This window comes from Dysidea avara, chromosome 1, assembly GCF_963678975.1.
Source record: "Dysidea avara chromosome 1, odDysAvar1.4, whole genome shotgun sequence".
In the NCBI taxonomy this organism is placed as follows: Eukaryota; Metazoa; Porifera; class Demospongiae; order Dictyoceratida; family Dysideidae; genus Dysidea; species Dysidea avara.
This window is the reverse complement of record NC_089272.1, coordinates 56,472,211-56,489,760: the sequence shown is the minus strand read 5'-3', so window position 1 is coordinate 56,489,760 and position 17,550 is coordinate 56,472,211. Positions and strand designations below refer to the sequence as shown.

At 37.8% G+C, this 17,550-nt stretch overlaps 1 protein-coding gene and 1 long non-coding RNA gene across 4 annotated transcripts in view; one reads left to right on the top strand and one right to left on the bottom strand.

Moving 5' to 3' along the window:
- Positions 1-335: 335 nt before the first annotated feature.
- LOC136251161 (uncharacterized) lies at positions 336-2,427 on the top strand. Of its 2 annotated transcripts, XR_010698961.1 has the most exons (4): positions 336-786; positions 1,279-1,395; positions 1,505-1,560; positions 2,062-2,427. It is a non-coding gene; the product is annotated as an uncharacterized lncRNA (long non-coding RNA). The 2 variants fall into 2 exon arrangements; XR_010698960.1 differs by lacking the exon at positions 336-786 and having other exon boundaries at positions 1,206-1,395.
- Positions 2,428-3,592: 1,165 nt separating this feature from the next.
- Positions 3,593-17,550, bottom strand: part of LOC136236850 (uncharacterized) — a 56,947-nt gene continuing 42,989 nt past the window's right edge. For both annotated transcript variants that reach the window (XM_066027088.1, XM_066027082.1), the window contains exons 2-5: positions 12,676-12,729; positions 11,925-12,260; positions 4,438-5,958; positions 3,593-4,263 (exon numbers count right to left, since the gene is read on the bottom strand). In XM_066027088.1, coding sequence (XP_065883160.1) covers positions 3,842-4,263; positions 4,438-5,958; positions 11,925-12,260; positions 12,676-12,729 — 2,333 coding nt within the window. In that variant the 3' untranslated portion in view covers positions 3,593-3,841. The remainder of the gene's footprint in view (positions 4,264-4,437; positions 5,959-11,924; positions 12,261-12,675; positions 12,730-17,550) is intronic.

Sequence of the window (17,550 nt, the reverse complement as noted above, 5' to 3'; positions counted from 1 at the left end):
CATAACAACCTCTAAGCCAATTTATTTCCTTCAACAAAATACTTTTTTGGTAGTGACCATGTACATGGTGGGTGGTAGGTGACAAAGTTCTGTTCTTATATAACAGTAAAAAGATTGTTGCTGTATTTGTAGTGAAACCTGTCTAATCAGGTCACTGTATAATAAAGCCATACTGTAAGTCTAAACTAATGTAGCCTTCTGCTTAGCATTAGAACTTGTATATGCTTCAACCCAAGAACCATACACAATTTAATATCACAACCTAAATTATACAACCATGCATTGCTCTTTTAATTTCTTTTTATCACTTTGTGTGGTCCACAACAGCTGAGTTTCTACATCTGATGATAGAGAACATTATTATTAGGATGCGGGTGAGTTATGTTTTAGTCAATTTATCTGGTGGCTTTTCTATGATTTTTCTCACTTGGTGATGCTTCATATTACAAACTTACTGCAGTTAGCTGAATAATGGAAGCAGGCTTAGTACTAATAACTGTAACATGGGCACAGGGTATTTGCCTGATATGTATGCTCAAAGCTTGAGGGCTGTGGGAATACATATCAGGACAATCCAAAGTGCCTGTGTTACAACTAATATGTACAACTTCCATTATAGGCCAAAAGCCCATGCTGGGTATTTCCAATGTGAGTGTAACCACTTATATACATGTCTGAAATATTTGATTATACCTAGGCAGCATGTAACATTGTAGCTATATTTGTAATAATGAATGGACAAATCCTAAGGATATCATGGAAAATTGAATTTCGGGGAATTTGAAAGTATGTTAATGCTATTGCTTTGTTAAATTACAACATATACTACAGGCCTAAAGGGGTACGTTTCATTGTATAACTTACTGTTCAAGTAACATATAAACATTTTCTCCATTCACTATAAGGTCCTCACTGCTGACCAAATTTCAAGTTGATAGCATTTCCAATATGAAGTTATGAATTGTCAATGTTGTGTGTGTGTGTGTGTGTGTGTGTGTGTGTGTGTGTGTGTGTGTGTGTGTGTGTGTGTGTGTGTGTGTGTGTGTGTGTGTGTGTGTGTGTGTGTGTGAGTGTAAGACGCTTATTTGCAACTCTAGTGACAATTGTGTAACTATTTTGGTATCATTACTCATTATGTTATCACTGTATCACTTACGTAAAATGCAAATCATTTTCTTTATTGTTTTCTGTCCCCCCCCCACCCACACACACATTAATCAAGTTATGGTATAATGTACAAAAGGATGTCCTGTAATTATCATGCACATCCTCCCTTAGTCAGCAAGCAGACTGACCTGTGAACAGATCATGAACGCCAGTGATTCTGTGACAGTTTTGGTCATTGATGTATAAACTTCATGGGTTTATTATTGCAGCTGTGAAGGGTGCCATTAGGTAAGCTGTTAATTGAGAATGGTTAAACACTATGAGTGTGTTGATGTGTGATTGTTAAATTGTGCATGGTAGCTGGTTGTGTAGCTTTTGTGTGAATGTTTCCTCATAGAGTTCATAACATATGGTCAACCAAAAAGCATCATTCATATCCCAGAATGTGATCAGGTATGTGTGTGTGCTGTGTGTACGTGTAGTCATGTGCTAACTATGCTGGCATAATTCAAGCATATTATAGCCTATCAAGCATTATGCCAGCATAACAGGAGAAATATTCAGTAAATACAGAATATACCACATGTTGTCACTGCAATTCAAATCAAAAACATGGTTACATTAAGATACTCTAACAGTGCAGTCAATACCCTAATACAATAGTCAGGAAGTATTAATATAGCAGTTAGCTTTCGGGAATAATTTAGGCATGATGTTTTAGTGCAATGTTCAAAAGCATAAGCTGTTATCAAAGCATAATTTAGCTCAAGCATACATACGTGTATGCACAATTGCACATACACACAGTGCAGTGTTAATTCAGCTCATCCACATACTGTATAGATACACAGCGGAATGCATGGTGTAAACTCACTAATCTAATTCATTTATAATCCAGAAAAACTATATCTATTTGCTGCACCAAATATAATACTTCATTGTGTTTGAATTTAGGCTGCCTGATTTGGGGGTTACTACTTGTTCGACATCTTTGGAGAACGAGCTTGGATGACATCTTTGTGATCATTAATTACTCATCCACAAGACCAGAGGCACCCATGTGTCCTTGTAGATTCTACTTATGAAGAGAAAGACAAGACATCCTTGTATGTATGTCAACTTATAGTGTGTGTATGTATTGTTAGAAAGAGTAGAAGAGGGAACTCTGTGAAGTTATTATATTTAACATTCTTTCATTAACACAACCTTTTGTCACAATCACAAGTGTCCCATTATAATGGTCCTAGTGTAGAAGGCTATTGGTTGTATATGTACTATAATAGAAAATGTATTTTAGGGTTGTGGATACATTAACTAATACTATGCGAACAAATGCTAATAATACTGTAGAACTCTAATCAGTTAATACTTTTGTAATTCTTTAGTGCATTTCATGTTAAGTGGTTGTTATTATTGTAAAAATAAATTTCAAGACATTTGATGTTGCAAGAGATACATAGCTAAGCTATAAATATCAGTATGAGATAGACCTCTATTGGTCTCGTAAAAATTATACTACTTGCATCAGCTAGACTGGCTAAAGTATTTCTTTGCAATGATTCTATTTATTTCACCAATTATTAGCTGTGTGTTCAAACATTTAGGCCAACTGTGACTAACAATGCCAACACAAAGTTAATGTTTAGCAACATGTAAAGCTAGCTATAGAATGACTATTCTATTAGAGTGTTTGCTACTATGTAGCAGTACATACACGTTTTAAAAATGATTTACAACTACGTCTCTAATTTCCGTACCTTTTTTCATCTAGAATCATAGAGTAGTGTCAAAATCTTGAATAATGTCATTATATTATTATTGCACACCATTCTAATATAAGCAAGAACCAATGCCAACTTGTTACCCACACTGGACATATTCACTGATTTTATGCATATTGTTCTCTAGTTACTCTAGATAGCACTGCTTGAAGGTTCTTAGTTTACTAATTTGTTAAGATGCCTTACTGTAGTTATACTGATAGTAAAGTGTCAGTAAACTTAAGTATATGGAACATAATTATTTTACTAAGTTTTAAACTCTCAGTAAGACATCAGTGAATGCGGGTTTACTGAAAAACTACTAAAATAACAATTAACTGTTCCATATACTGGGGATATACCACTCTAGTAAACTAAGATACTTCAAGCAGTGTAGGCAACAACTTATAATGCTTTTAATTACATGCTATACTGCAGTGATACCTATTATGCTCCTACAGTAATAATACTAGAACTTTTGTGATCAACGTTAAATGCAAAGGTGTTAGTATAGCAAATTAAAGTGCCCTAATAAAGCAGTGATGTGTAATATAGCATACATGCATTACTGCAAGGAAGGATTTACAGTTATTCTGCCTATTATTCTAACAAAAACTTAAATTATCTATTTCTAGATTCATGCCTGGTCAACTTTTGAAGTGAGTGTGCAATTACTCAAGCAGTGGTGAATGGATTTAAAATGTGCTGCTGAATTTTTACTAAGATAATTTTCAAGATTGGTTTACTTTATAAACTTTTCACAATGAAATACATATAAAATACAATAAAATGTAACAGTCTTTTGATACAAATATATGAAACCACTTTATCCTCTCTTGCCAGCAGCTCTCTTCATATTTTGTGAACCAGTTCTCCTTGTAAATCCTAGCTGTCTCCTTTATCACCCTATATACAGGGAACTCAATTTAACAAACTCTGCAGCTAATTCCAAAATCTTGATTGAAGCTAATTATTTACTGTGGTGTTGTAGTTAGTGTTAACGTATTAGGTGTGTTATATGGTAAGTCACTAGATGAAATGTGATTCAGTTTGCTGTTTCTTATAATTGCTCGTAGTGTTTGAACTGCATTAGGATTTCTGCTCCGTGTCCTGACATAGTCTTCAACATTACAAGTGAATTTAAAAGTCAGCTTCTTTCCTGGTACTTTGTCCATGATTCCTTTGCTGTAGTAGTAGCGGAGGCCACGGCTTAGTTTGTCATAGTTCATTCTAGGCTTTCCCTTGCATTCTCCCCACATTGCAGCAACGTCATCTGGTTGTAGTATGGTGAACTCATACTCATTTCCTGTCCACTGAATCATGAAGCTCTTGTCAGGTGTCAGTAGCATGTCTAACAGAAACTGCCACAGTTGTACAACACCTCTTCCATTTGGAACTAAACAGGAAAGAGACAAATTAATGATTTAATACTTTACACAGTGAGTGATAATAATACAATTCCAGGAAAAATCATTGTATGTTAATGGCTAAAAACCAATGACCAAAACCGTGACTATGTTATATCAAATTGAACAAAACAATTTATCACTTATTGACTTCGTTGACTTACAAGGTGGTAGATTGTTGGTGCCTTCAATGGGTGCTGGTTCTTGTGGGCAAGTCACCACATCATCTTCTGAATCACTGTCACCATTATCCTTCATCTCTGACTCACTACTTGATCCATCATCTGTAATCAGCTTATGGATAGTGTCCATTTCTTGGCTGACAATGGGAATGTTGCTGTGCCTTGTAATACTAGCAGCTGGTATGGTACTCAGTGTAGCACTACTCAAAGTAGTTACTTGGGGTAAATGACTGCTTGAACTAGTGGAGGCAAAGTCTGGTCTTGCTTTCTTTGGTGATGGCTCAGGAATGATGGGTGTTACCTGTGAGTTGCCTTCAACAACTGGAGGAGGGGTACATCTTTTTCTGGTTTGAGAGTTTGAATTCTCTTGAAGAGCACTGCTTGGAGGTGTTTGCAACACTGAGCTATTTGGCATCATAAAACTGAATCCAGCCCCAGCAACTTTGCTACTTGGTGGCCACACAAATGTTGGACAATCAACCATCATGTAAGGATTGGGATGACTCTGTTGTAACATTGGAAACTGCTGCAGTGTTGAGAGAGGGCTGCTCATTCCAAGAGGTGTCAAAGAGGGGTAGACAAATGGTAACTGAGTTCCAGGTGTAGTTGGAGTAAACGTGGGGTGGAACATAATTGGCAATGGAAATGGTTGAGGAATTGCTGGTAAGCCAGCTGCAGCAGCAATGGCGGTATTGAACATGGAGTGGGTAGCTAATGGTGACTTTCCTGCTGGTGTGGTTACTTCATTTTTAGCACTTGATGGTATCCCCACAACACTCACATCACCAGTACTGTTGCCATTGCTAGGGCTATTACTGTGTGACCTGCTGTCATTTGGTGATGATGTATCACTGTGCTTCTTTGGTTGTCTTGAATGTTTGTTCTCTTGATACTTGTGGGTCAATTTAATAGTCTGGATAGGAACCTTTGGTGAATTGTCAGGTTGTGGCTTCATTGACATCCCTATACCAACTGCAGCCTGAACAGCTGACGAGCTTAACAGTGGACTTACTGATGATGCTATTACTGGCACTTCTTGTGTACTTCTGTTAAGTTCTTTGTCACTAGCACTTGCTGTACAGCCAATCATGCTTGCATGCATAGGTATCACTTTATTTGTTAGCCGTTCGTAGCACTCAATGGTATGGTAAGGGTCTAGTTCTTCTGGTAGTCCTGCTCTGAGCTTTCCAGATACAACTGACAAATATTTCACTGGAGTCGATGCGCTAGAAAATGGACTCACGGACGACCGGGGATCAGGGGAAATTGGTGACGGAGGTATCGTGAGAGGTGATAGCTTTCCGGATGGCTTCGTCTGCGATGCTTTCTTCTGCATGATCTCTGAGACCTTTGGTGACAAGGTTAATTCAGGTTTAGTCGGCACTTTAGCTGTGGAATTAATTGCCAAGAGTGGCGGTGGAGATGAAACGAACGGACGAGGCTGCATTGCTGGGATATCTTCGACTGAAATTGAACTAGTTAAACTTTTAGCAAGGATCTCACCTACAAAAAATAAAGTAGCTAATACAATAATAACTATATTCGCGCAAATCAGATTAGCTATATGTTTATTGTATACTTTTAGCAAACACACAATCTTGCATACAACGTACGTAGCTACGTATCATGCATACAGTGGTGATCACTGAAAACTGTGTTTCCATTACAAATCCTGCTTTAATATACAACTATTATTGGTTTACTATTTAAAACAGAGAGTGGATTCCAACCGGACAGTGACGTTAACACAACTACCATCGAGGCCTTGTACAGTGTGCGTCGAGTGAACTAGAATGTTCCTTGTTACTTTTGGACAGTGTATTTATAGCAATTCATCCATGAAACTGAACATTAGCTACCAGGAAATTCCAGTGGATGGCAGTACGCTGTTAGCTTAATTAAAGCATTAACGGAGAACTGGTCAACATAGCTATACACAAACGATACTAGATTAGCTATTATATGGTATTGTAATATAGCTATGCAGATACGCACGAATGCAAATGCGTGGTAATTACATAATCAGCATGGATATGATCATTAAAATTTAATTATCATTGAAAATTGTACAGCCAGACTAGCTACATACGTTGCTGTAAGATTGACTTGCTTACAATAACTACAACTCATCTCTTCACCCGAACACATGATCACGCAACATCTCTATACAGCTAGCTAACTTTACATGAAAACATGCTCCACATGATCAAATGAATGAATATCTAGAGTTGTCAGGTTATCCCTTAATGCTAGCTTCCAATGACAACTCATGGCTAAGGGCCATAGCTACTTTACAGTCAAATTCTATCCTATGTGTGCTTTAGCTACACACATATCAGCATTGAAACCGGGTCGGGTCATCCGGGTCATCTGGGTCACATTTTCTCCGGGTCATCCGGGTCTGACTCGGTTGACAGATTATCCGGGTCTGACCCGGATTGGATCACGTGAGAAAAGAAATTGTTAGTTTGATGACGTGGAAACTTATTAACACTAGTCGTGCAACTTTTTCGGGAGCCACGCCCACTCATCACATTACAAACAGATCCTCAGTCATGCCCATTTATTAGTAAGTGCAGTCTGTAGCACAAAACCATGTCCGTTGCTATCTGCAAGCTTACGTGGAGCCACGCCCACTGATCGATTATTGTACGAATTGTACATAGTCTAGTCTTGCAGCAGGATAAGTACTTTTTGTGAGCCACACTCACTTTAATACATCGGGAAATTGTAATACTAGGTATGCACAAAGCCACACCCAATTTCTGTCTGTAAACTCACAGTAGCTACGTGGAACAAAACACCCACTGACTGATTTTAAGTTATAAAGTTACTGGCTTAGTTATCACATACATGTAGCTACTTATTTAACGCTCCCACATACACTGAGTTTTGTATTGATTTGGACACTTATAATTCGCAGTGGCTATTTGTCCGGCAGTCACATGAATAAAATAAACCTTAGACAAAAAAGGGTCCTGAAACGAAAAAAAAAGCCTTGACCGTGATTTGAACCCGGTACTTCGAGCTTCGTAAGCAGGTGTCCAAACCACTGTACCGTGGCTCCCAGCTCCTTTAGTTTCTACCTTATATACGTCATTCAAGAAGAAACCTATATAATAAGAATACCCAGTGAAGAAGAAACCAAAGCTGAACCCGACCCTAACCCTAACCTAACATTACGTTCGCCTGTTACGCACAATGATGATTTTCACTGTCTGTATGAAGGTAAGTTTTTGGGTGAGTTGGCCTGGCTTTGCCGGGATGCTCACTTTGCCTGCTCCAACCCTAGCTCGCCTCGAACTCACCCAAAAACGTACCTTCATACAACTAGTGTGTTTGATATTTGAGTTATGAGTGATACTGCCGGACGAATAACACAAAAAAGTGGTGTACGAATGGCCACTGCATTTATAATTACATCTGTGCATTATAATTATACATGATTCCTGCACAGTACACAATACAATACAATACAGTCAACAGGAATTGAATGCTCAAAACGTAGTCTCGCTTGCTCACTGGAGACTAGATCAGCTAGAAACAAGTAACCTGTATAGAGATCAGCTAGAAACAAGCAACCTGTATAGAGATCAGCTAGAAGAAGTTACCTTATAGAGAGTTCAGCTCCAAACAATTCACCCTGTACAGAGATCAGCTAGAAGAAGTTACCTTGTAGAGAGTTCAGCTACAAACAAATTACCCTGTAGAAAGATAAGTTAGAAGAAGTCACCTTGTAGAGAGTTCAGTTACAAAGAAACCACAATGTAGGGAGTTCAGCTACAAACTAGTGACCCTGTAGAGACATCAGTTAGAAGAAGTTACCTTGTAGAGAGTTCAACTACAAACAAGTGACCCTGTAGAGACATCAGCTAGAAGAAGTTACCTTGTAGAGAGCTCAGCTACAAAGAAACCATCATGTAGAGAGTTCAACTACAAACAAGTGACCCTGTAGAGACATCAGCTAGAAGAAGTCACCTTGTAGAGAATTCAGCTGCAAACAAATCACCCTGTAGAGAGTTCAGCTACAAACAAATCACCCTGTAGAGACATCAGCTAGAAGAAGTCACCTTGTAGAGAGCTCAGCTGCAAACAAATCACCTGTACAGAATTCAGCTACAAACAAATACCCTATAGAGAGATTTGCTAGAAGAAGTCACCTTGCAGAGAGTTCAGCTACAAAGAAACCACCGTGTAGATAGTTCAGCTGCAAACAAAGCACCCTGTAGAGAATTCAGCTACAGACACATCACCCTGTAGAAAGATCAGCTAGAAGAAGTTACCTTGTAGATAGTTCAGCTACAAACAAATCACCCTGTAGAGAGATCAGCTAGAAGAAGTTACCTTCTAGATAGTTCAGCTACAAACAATTCACCCTGTAGAGAGATCAGCTAGAAGAAGTCACCTTGTAGAGTGTTCAGTTACAAAGAAACCCCCATGTAGAGAATTCTGTAATAAATATATGTATTATATATATAATTTGTGACTGGGCCTGCGAAAACAGGGCATGTGGGCACAGACTACAACCCATCACTCTTCAGGTCATATCTCAGTACTGGAATAGTATTTGTGCAGTCTGTAACTTGCATCATGATGCCAATTAAATGCTGACTAAGAGCTGAAAATTGCAATACCATAGCATAATGGTAAAAAATGGTATGAGTATGAATGTGTGAAAAAGTAGGCAAAAATCATGTGCCCACATGCCCTATTATCACAGGCCCGGTCACATTTGTACATTTAATGATAAAATTAGAAATATTTAAAGTATTTAACATCTGCTTCATCTTTTCTTCTTCCTGTGGTAAAGAAAAAAAAGATAGGTTAAAAAAGCCCCAAAGCTGGCCATAGGCAAGGAGGCTGTGAATGACCTAACTTGGTGGATATCCCTGGACTGGAAGCTGCCAATAAAATCTCCTATATGGCCCCGAATACCAAATATGACAATAGAGTCAGACGCCTCCAACAAGGGCTGGGGAGCTTGACAGGGCGAACAGAGTACAGGGGGAAGGTGGCCACAGGAAGAAACCTTATACCACATCAACTACCTAGAATTGTTGGCAGCCTTCCTGCAGAGCTTTGCCAAACACAATCACAGTACGGCAATTCAGATGAAACTGGACAATGTCACAGCAGTGACATACATCAATAAGCTAGGAGGCACACATTCCCCCCTGTTGTGTCAACTGACCTTGACAATATGGGAGTGGTGTCTACAGAGGAATATTTTCCTAATAGCAGAGTATTTGCCAGGGAAGGAGAATGTAGCAGCAGATCAGGAGTTGAGACTGATGAAATATCGCTGTAATTGGATGCTAAATCCCCAAGTATTCAACCAAATACAGCAGGCAATGGGGCCTCTACAGATAGACCTGTTTGTTTCTCGACTAACAAAGCAGTTCCCAATGTTTTACAGTTGGAGACCAGACCCGGAGGCACAGGGAACGAATACGTTCAATCAAGATTGGTCTCAGAAAAGGGGATTTGCCTATGGTGTTTTATTGCACATTGTCTGAGCCAAGAAAAGAGGCAGGTAGCCAGAGTAGTGATGATCACACCTCTGTGGACATCCCAATCTTGGTATCCAATCATCCTGGAAATGGTGGAGGACTTCCCCAGGATCCCTCCAGCTCAGGAAGATCTGGTGATACTTCAGTCAGAACAAGACCTCATAATGAGCCAAGGGGTAGTAACACTAGTGGCATAGCCAATCTCCGGAAATCCTTTACATCACAAGGAAGTTCTCCAGAAGCTGCAAAACTCCTTCTTGCATCCTGGAGGTCCAAGATTAAATCAAGCTACGATTCATTGTTTGAAAAGTGGGCTTGCTGGTGTGGACCAAGGAATAGAGATCCCACTACTGGACCTATAGAAGATATAGTCAACTTTTTAGCAGAGTTGGTTACAAGTACCGGTCATTGAACTCCTACAGGTCAGCAATCTCAGCAATCCATTCGAAAGTTGATGGGCACTCCATTGGGCAACATCCTTTGATTACGAGGATGCTCAAAGGTGTATATAATGAGAGGCACCCATTGCCAAGGTATTCAGCCTTTTGAGATGTTGGAGCAGTCCTAAAATATTTGCAGAGCTGGAGTAAGAATGACCAGTTGTCACTCTGTCAGCTCACCTTAAAGTCAGCGATGCTTATGGCATTAACTAGACCAGCTAGAACAGTGGATCTGACCAAGCTGGACATTGGTCATCATTGTTTTACAACACCAGGCGTGATATTCAAGCCTCAACATCTCTCAAAGCAGAGTAGACCTTCAAAACCTTTGGCAGACTTCTTTTGTCCAAGGTATGCAGAGGATGAAACAATTTGTCCAGTAGTTACACACCGGCATATGAGGCCAGAACGTTGGAGTTTTGTGATTTATCAACAGATAAGAAGACTCTACTATTTTTGTCCTGGATCAGAAAACACGAGCCAGTGACCATAGCCAGATGGTTAGACATGTTTGAGTGAGGCTGGTATCAACACTAAGATCTTTAAAGTTCATTCTGTTAGAGGGGCTTCTAGCTCAACAGCAGCAGCTGCTGGTGTAACAACATCCGACATTTTACAAGCAGCAGATTAGTCATCTGTTAGTTCTACCTCCATTATTCAAAGAACACAGAAAATGAAACGTCCTTTGGGAAAGCAGGTCTAGTAGCTTCAAACTTACATGTTGATATTGAGACGGAGCCTTCCAAAATGTAATTTCTGAATGGCTCAGGGTATGTAATGCCTGCATGCTATTAGGAATTACATGAGGAAGGTGAAGTTGAAATATCAACATTTCCACCCACCCTCCCTACATTATAGTGTTACATTATTGTTTTTCATTGTTCACACACAGGTAGATTCTACAAAGAAAGCCAAGTTAGAAGGGACATGTGGCGATTTATATACCCGGTTTATCGGAAATGACATCATTAGAACTTTGTCACGTGAACTCTTTAAAAAATTTGCTGTGATATAATGTATTTATGTCCATTGCATGTTGATATTTCAACTTCACCTTCCTCATGTAATTCCTAATAGCATGCAGGCATTACATGCCCTGAGCCATTCGGAAATTATTTTGGCACTATAATCAACAACAAGAGAAACGCTCCACTGGGGAAGACTGATCAGAAATCTAACAATGAATAACTTATATATATATGAATATAGTATAATGTGTGTTGTGTAAGTTCCAGTTGCCATGTGATATAGAAATTAACTGTAGTTCTAGTGATGTACTAACACATCATAGACTGCTTATGTAATGATAAAGTGGTTATTGGTGGAATGTAGACAAAACCTAATAAAGCACTTGGCAGTTTTCATAGTAAACCACTATAACTACGCTTACTCTTTTCATAGTATTGCCAATTGTAATTTTTAAAAAGCATTAACTTCCCAGCTCCAAATAAAATTATTAACAACCAAGTTACATCTTAGAGCTTCATTTTACTAGCATGGTGTATTGAGCTTCACTTACCCTTGTTAGTGGTTGTTAAGTATCGAGCAATTTGGGATCTATTTTGTATCCAAACAAGAGGACCACCTTCCAATTGAAAGGCCACCACATCACATGTAACTAAGTTCAGCTGATTAGCCAAAATAAGATGGCTCAGTTTCAAGGCACCACTTATATTAAATCGTATCACTACTTGTCTTAGTTGACCAACTTTTGAGCCATAAGAAATACTCTCTGGTCTCATGGTAGAGCCTCTGCCTATAGTAGACAGTATACTCCCTATTACAGTATCCTTCTCATGAATGATCAAGCTTAGAACTGTATCAAAGTTACTAGTAGTTGATGATGAGCTGTTACCTGTAAAGAAATCAACAAAGCAAGTAAGATAGTCATGTAAATAATTTTTATTATCAAGCAATGTATTTTTGGGTGTTTAAGAACACTCATGTGACTGAATATAGATATTCACACTTTAAAAATCTGTTATCAAAACTCATGTAAAATAACACATTGTCAAGTTTGCTTGTACTGTTTACTGGCTAACAAAAGAAATTCTATCCGCTATGACCTCATCACAAAGGCCATCTAACCCATTAAGCAATTAACAAAGAATGATAATGTTGCTAAATTACATTACCGCGTTTTTGTGACCATTAGTGACACAATGGTAAATTGTGTGAGTACTTAAAACAAACAATGAACTATCCCATTTCTACAGTGGTATGTCCACAATAAACAAATTGTTACTAAGTAAGTGAGAGTAACAACTTACTTGAAATTTGGCTGACATTGTCAATGCAAAATCTCTTCATAAAATTTGGCTCATCTGTAGAAAAAAAAAAAAATTAAAGAATCAAATATGTACCAAATATTGATGCGTAAACCTTTATGTGGTAAAACCACCAAAACCTGAAAGCAAGTATGTATGTATACCTAAAGTGGAAATCGTTTAAAATTTAATATTATGACCTGCACAATTTTATCAAATAATATAATCTAAGTGCACAATACGCAAGAAAAAAGAACTAACAGTGAATTAAGCTAGAAACTTCCTATGAATGAACATGTCTCCTTGGAGTGGAATCACTTAGCACAATGTGTTATATATTCACAGCCATTGTTCTAGTTAAGTGGAAGTGATGTTAGAAGTAGACAATAGCATGAGCTATGTGTGTGTGCAAGTAAATGAATCAATGAAGACATGCCATTCAAGTATAAACATGAAGAACTTCAGAGTCAGAATGGAGTGTTTACATAGTTTGTTATGCATGACATAACTTTTCTAATGAAACTTGCTCATGCTAACAAGTATAATTGGCATAGTTTGTTCCTGTCCACAAACACACATTATGGCCGGTAGTTAGTACAATCAAAGTACAATACTTCTAATGAATTTCTGATACGCTAGAAGAACTAAAATGGATGAAGGTATCTTGTGTTATTGAATAGTGCACTAAAGCTCATAATATTATCTTAAAAGAAATTATTACACATCGGGTATTAAGAAAATTAATTAAAGGAAATTATCATTGTTGCAGTTTCCAAATACTCCACAATTTTGTACTATAGTATGCTCACGTTGAGCTGAACCCTGAAAAACAGCTAAAAATTAAAAGTGGATTTTTTCTCAACAGAGTTAACATTTCTGCCAACCAGATGATTATTGGTAACAGCAAAGGTGTCAACAACAGACATGTACGGTTTGGTTCCATTACAAGTTCGGGAAAGGGCTCTAATGGACACTATACTTATATGGCTTCTCCATAGGAAATGTATTATGAAAATTTTAATTGGCTGTAAATATTATGTCAAACATTTGAACAACAAGTTTTTGAAATATTTTTAGCGGATCAACCAGTACTACAAATGAGCGAAATTTCAAGATTGTGTGTAATTGCATCCATGAGTTATTAAATGTTTTTGAGGATTCAGCTCAACGCAAACATACTATAGTAATAGCATGGGTAGCAGTGAAATTTGGGATAAATACCACTAGTGTTGTATTGGAAATGGGGATTCACCTCGTGAAATTTACAATTTTTAATACAACAAGAGTGGTATTTATCCCAAATTTCACTGCTACCCATGCTATTCCCAGTTAATACCATACGCATGTTGTGCATTAGCATTGCCATGTACGCAATTTGTCACTATGTACTAAACACGCGTCAACACTAATTGGCGATACATTGTTAACATAAATTCTAGCCAATGAAATTGCAATTACAACTTTTTCACTGCTACCAGTGAAATACGGGATAAATCTCACTGCTACTATTGAGACTTTTGTATGGGCAGTGAAACAGGTATGGTATTAATCACAATAATTCAATAATGAAACCAAGTAATAGATGTATGGTCTCTTGGACAGCTTTTGTTAATGTATACATGTATTACGTATGTGTGATATAATATACTGTATAAACACATTTCAGTGATAAAGCTGATCTGGTTTATGATGTAATTACAATTTTTAGACTAAAGACCAAACCCTATATAGTAAATGTATCTTGATGGCAACTAATAGTAATATTATGTATAATTATGTAAGGTAGTGTTGTAATTATTCTAACCATTCAACCCTGACCACTAGCATTTGCCTTAAAGGGATGATTCACTTAGCATTACTCTACCGGTGAAAGTTTTCAACAAGAGCTGTAATCACAGACCACTGTAGTGTACACTGCATGACCAATACATGACCTATACGTACATCACTTGCCAAGCAGAAATATAAAATGGCGTTTCGTAGAAGAGGAAGTCATGCTAATAAATGCTAACAAAATAACAGTGGAATTAGTTTATGTGCACACTATAGCTTAAACAAACATGGCTTGTCAGAGACCATACTGAGCTACAGTATCTACCATAACGTTGTCTCAAATTTTGTCCTCTTTCATGCAACTTTATACTCTGGCTACTAAACACAAGACCAGAGATTATAATTGACAAGTTGAATGATCACATATTCTTGGAATCAACTTAATATGACCTCTGATCAGTTGTACTCTTCTTAATGTATTTCTCAGCACACAACACAGACTCAAGGTAAAAAGAACTCAAGGCCAATAAATGCTTTAACTCGATCATATGTGGCGCTGCACTACACTAGGCATTCGTTTTGAAACTGGCATTTCTTCAAAACCCAGTGTTTATATTTGTCTTAGAGGCTTTCTCTGGCCACTAAACAGGACCATGAATTTATATATGATTTGAGGCAATACAGTGTATGTACAATTTTTATACCAAAGATCCTTTATGTCAAGGTTGTACTATTAAAACTTTTACAAAAGGGGAACATATATGTCAGCCTGTCCAACGTCTCACCTGTCCCATCCAAATTAACCATATTCAAAGGTCCATCACCTAGTAAACCAGGAGCACAAAGCCTTGTGGTACTGAAGCATAACATCTTAGAAAATGCTGCCTGACTAACAGGTTTTATTAATGGTTAGATGATGGATTTTAGGCTACTTACATGGAGTTGGAAACTTGTTACATGATGTTGGAAATTGCTCCAAAATTAGTCTCAAGGTAACAGACGTTAGGCTCATGAACATTTCATACAAGCAACAAAAAATGTAGGACAATAGAAATAGAGAGTAATAATAGAGCCATGATTGAAGTAGGGGTCAAATGTCAACTAGGTACAGGAGTCCCTTATTAGTGATGCATTGATACTACTTTCCACCAGCCAATTTTACATTGATGCATGCTTATTAGGACAATACCAATCCATTACTGATACTTTGTACACAAGAATAACAAACTTGCTAATCTCTTAAAGTGCAGCTTGCTGGTTTCAGTTGTAGTCATCGATTTACGGGGATTAGATAAATATCCTGCCATCTTGAAAAGCAATTAAACTAAATGATGTCAATCATAGTATTGGTTGTATGGGGCACATAGAGTTTTACCAATACAAGTTCAATACCACCAAATTTGGGCCAATATTTGTTTATTGGAACACAATTGTGACTACTGACTACATCTATGGGAAACTACTGAGTTATATTCATACACAACAATCTATCCATAGAATATAAGACTACATTATATATGGTATTGGAAACTGTGAAACTATTATGGCAACTCTGCATGCATATCCAATGGTGGAAGAGAAAATTAGTAATGCCTTGACTTGGGGGTGAATAGTTGTTCATAACACTTCAAGTACAGCCTTGTATTCTTCTATATGAGTTACTGAGTAATCGGTACCACTAAATCCTTTAGCATTACTTGCCACTTATGCTGCATTGATTCGGGTGCATAATGAACATGAATATATTTATCTGCTGCTGCAAGTGAAAAGTACCACAAGCATCATACAGTATCATTTGTAATATTATCCATTATCTGGTGGTATTCTTTCCTTTTACAATAACTCTCTTCCTTGTTCTGAAATATGACACATCAGTGTTAGCCTATCTGTGGTATGCTATTAGTTACTGTTATGGTTAACACCAAATGAGGAAATCAAAATTATTCTAACAAGGAAAAGTTACCTCTTATCACATGATCATTGTACACAACACTGTACACGTTGTGAGTCTGTAGTTGTAAATGAGAATCCTGTTTTGTTTGGGACGAATTGAAACGGGTGCCACACCCTTTAATTAGTGAGTTTTTAAATTGCTCGCACTGTTATGAGACAACGTTGCATTTGGCTGCAGTACTGCAGGGGGAACGTCATCGCAACGTCTGGTTTGGTTACCCACAATCGATGTTAGAAACCTGGTCTTTATAAGTGTTACAGCTGTCTTGTGAGACTCTCCCCACCTATTAGGTGAGTGGTACATAACATGACGGCCCTCAGGCTCGTGCGTTTATATCAGGCAGAGCACTCGTGGCCGTTGTATAACTATATAATATATTTCTAAGAAACAGAATATTTTACAAGTCACGCACTATAATCATACAGTATGATAGTACTACTGTATAGTAGGGACCACATAGGTTTGGGTGTGGAACATCAGCCTCAATTTACCCTGATGACAATGAGGCAGGTAAAACTAAGCCCAAACAAGCCTTCAGATCAACCCGAAATGTTTTCAACAAGTTGCTAAAATTACTAAAAGGAATTTTCTAGTGATGACTGAGTAACTAACTGATGCCTTCAGACAAGCATAATGGGCTGTATTTTTTCACTGTTTGACATGGCTCAGCCGGACACATGCCTTTTGGCATACCGCGGTACGTACAATGCATTCGTCATGGACTTACCAATGTCCTCATTTGTGCCCCATTCATCTTTGCTGACAGTGAAAGGTGTCGATTTGGTGGTAGTGCATGATGGTTTCCCTTTGTAACGGAAATTGTTCATAGTGGCTACTTTGATTGCAGAAGTGCTTTTCGAACAGTTCTTGATTCATAATGCTGTGTAATGGTTAAACATACATGTAGCTGACAACGAAACATAATGAATATTTCACTTTGATAATTGATAGCTGGGACGTGCGGTGTCATTTCTTTCTTTTGATGCGGTATGCATGGGTTCGCCAGTCATAATTTTCACAAAAAAACATACAAACACATGCACAAAAAAATTGGAATTTTCAGCTAGAGTAGGGATCATAGCATATTGATAAAAAGTACTGAAACAAGCTGGAGTAGTGCACAATATTAAATCACAGTAAAACAATAGGAA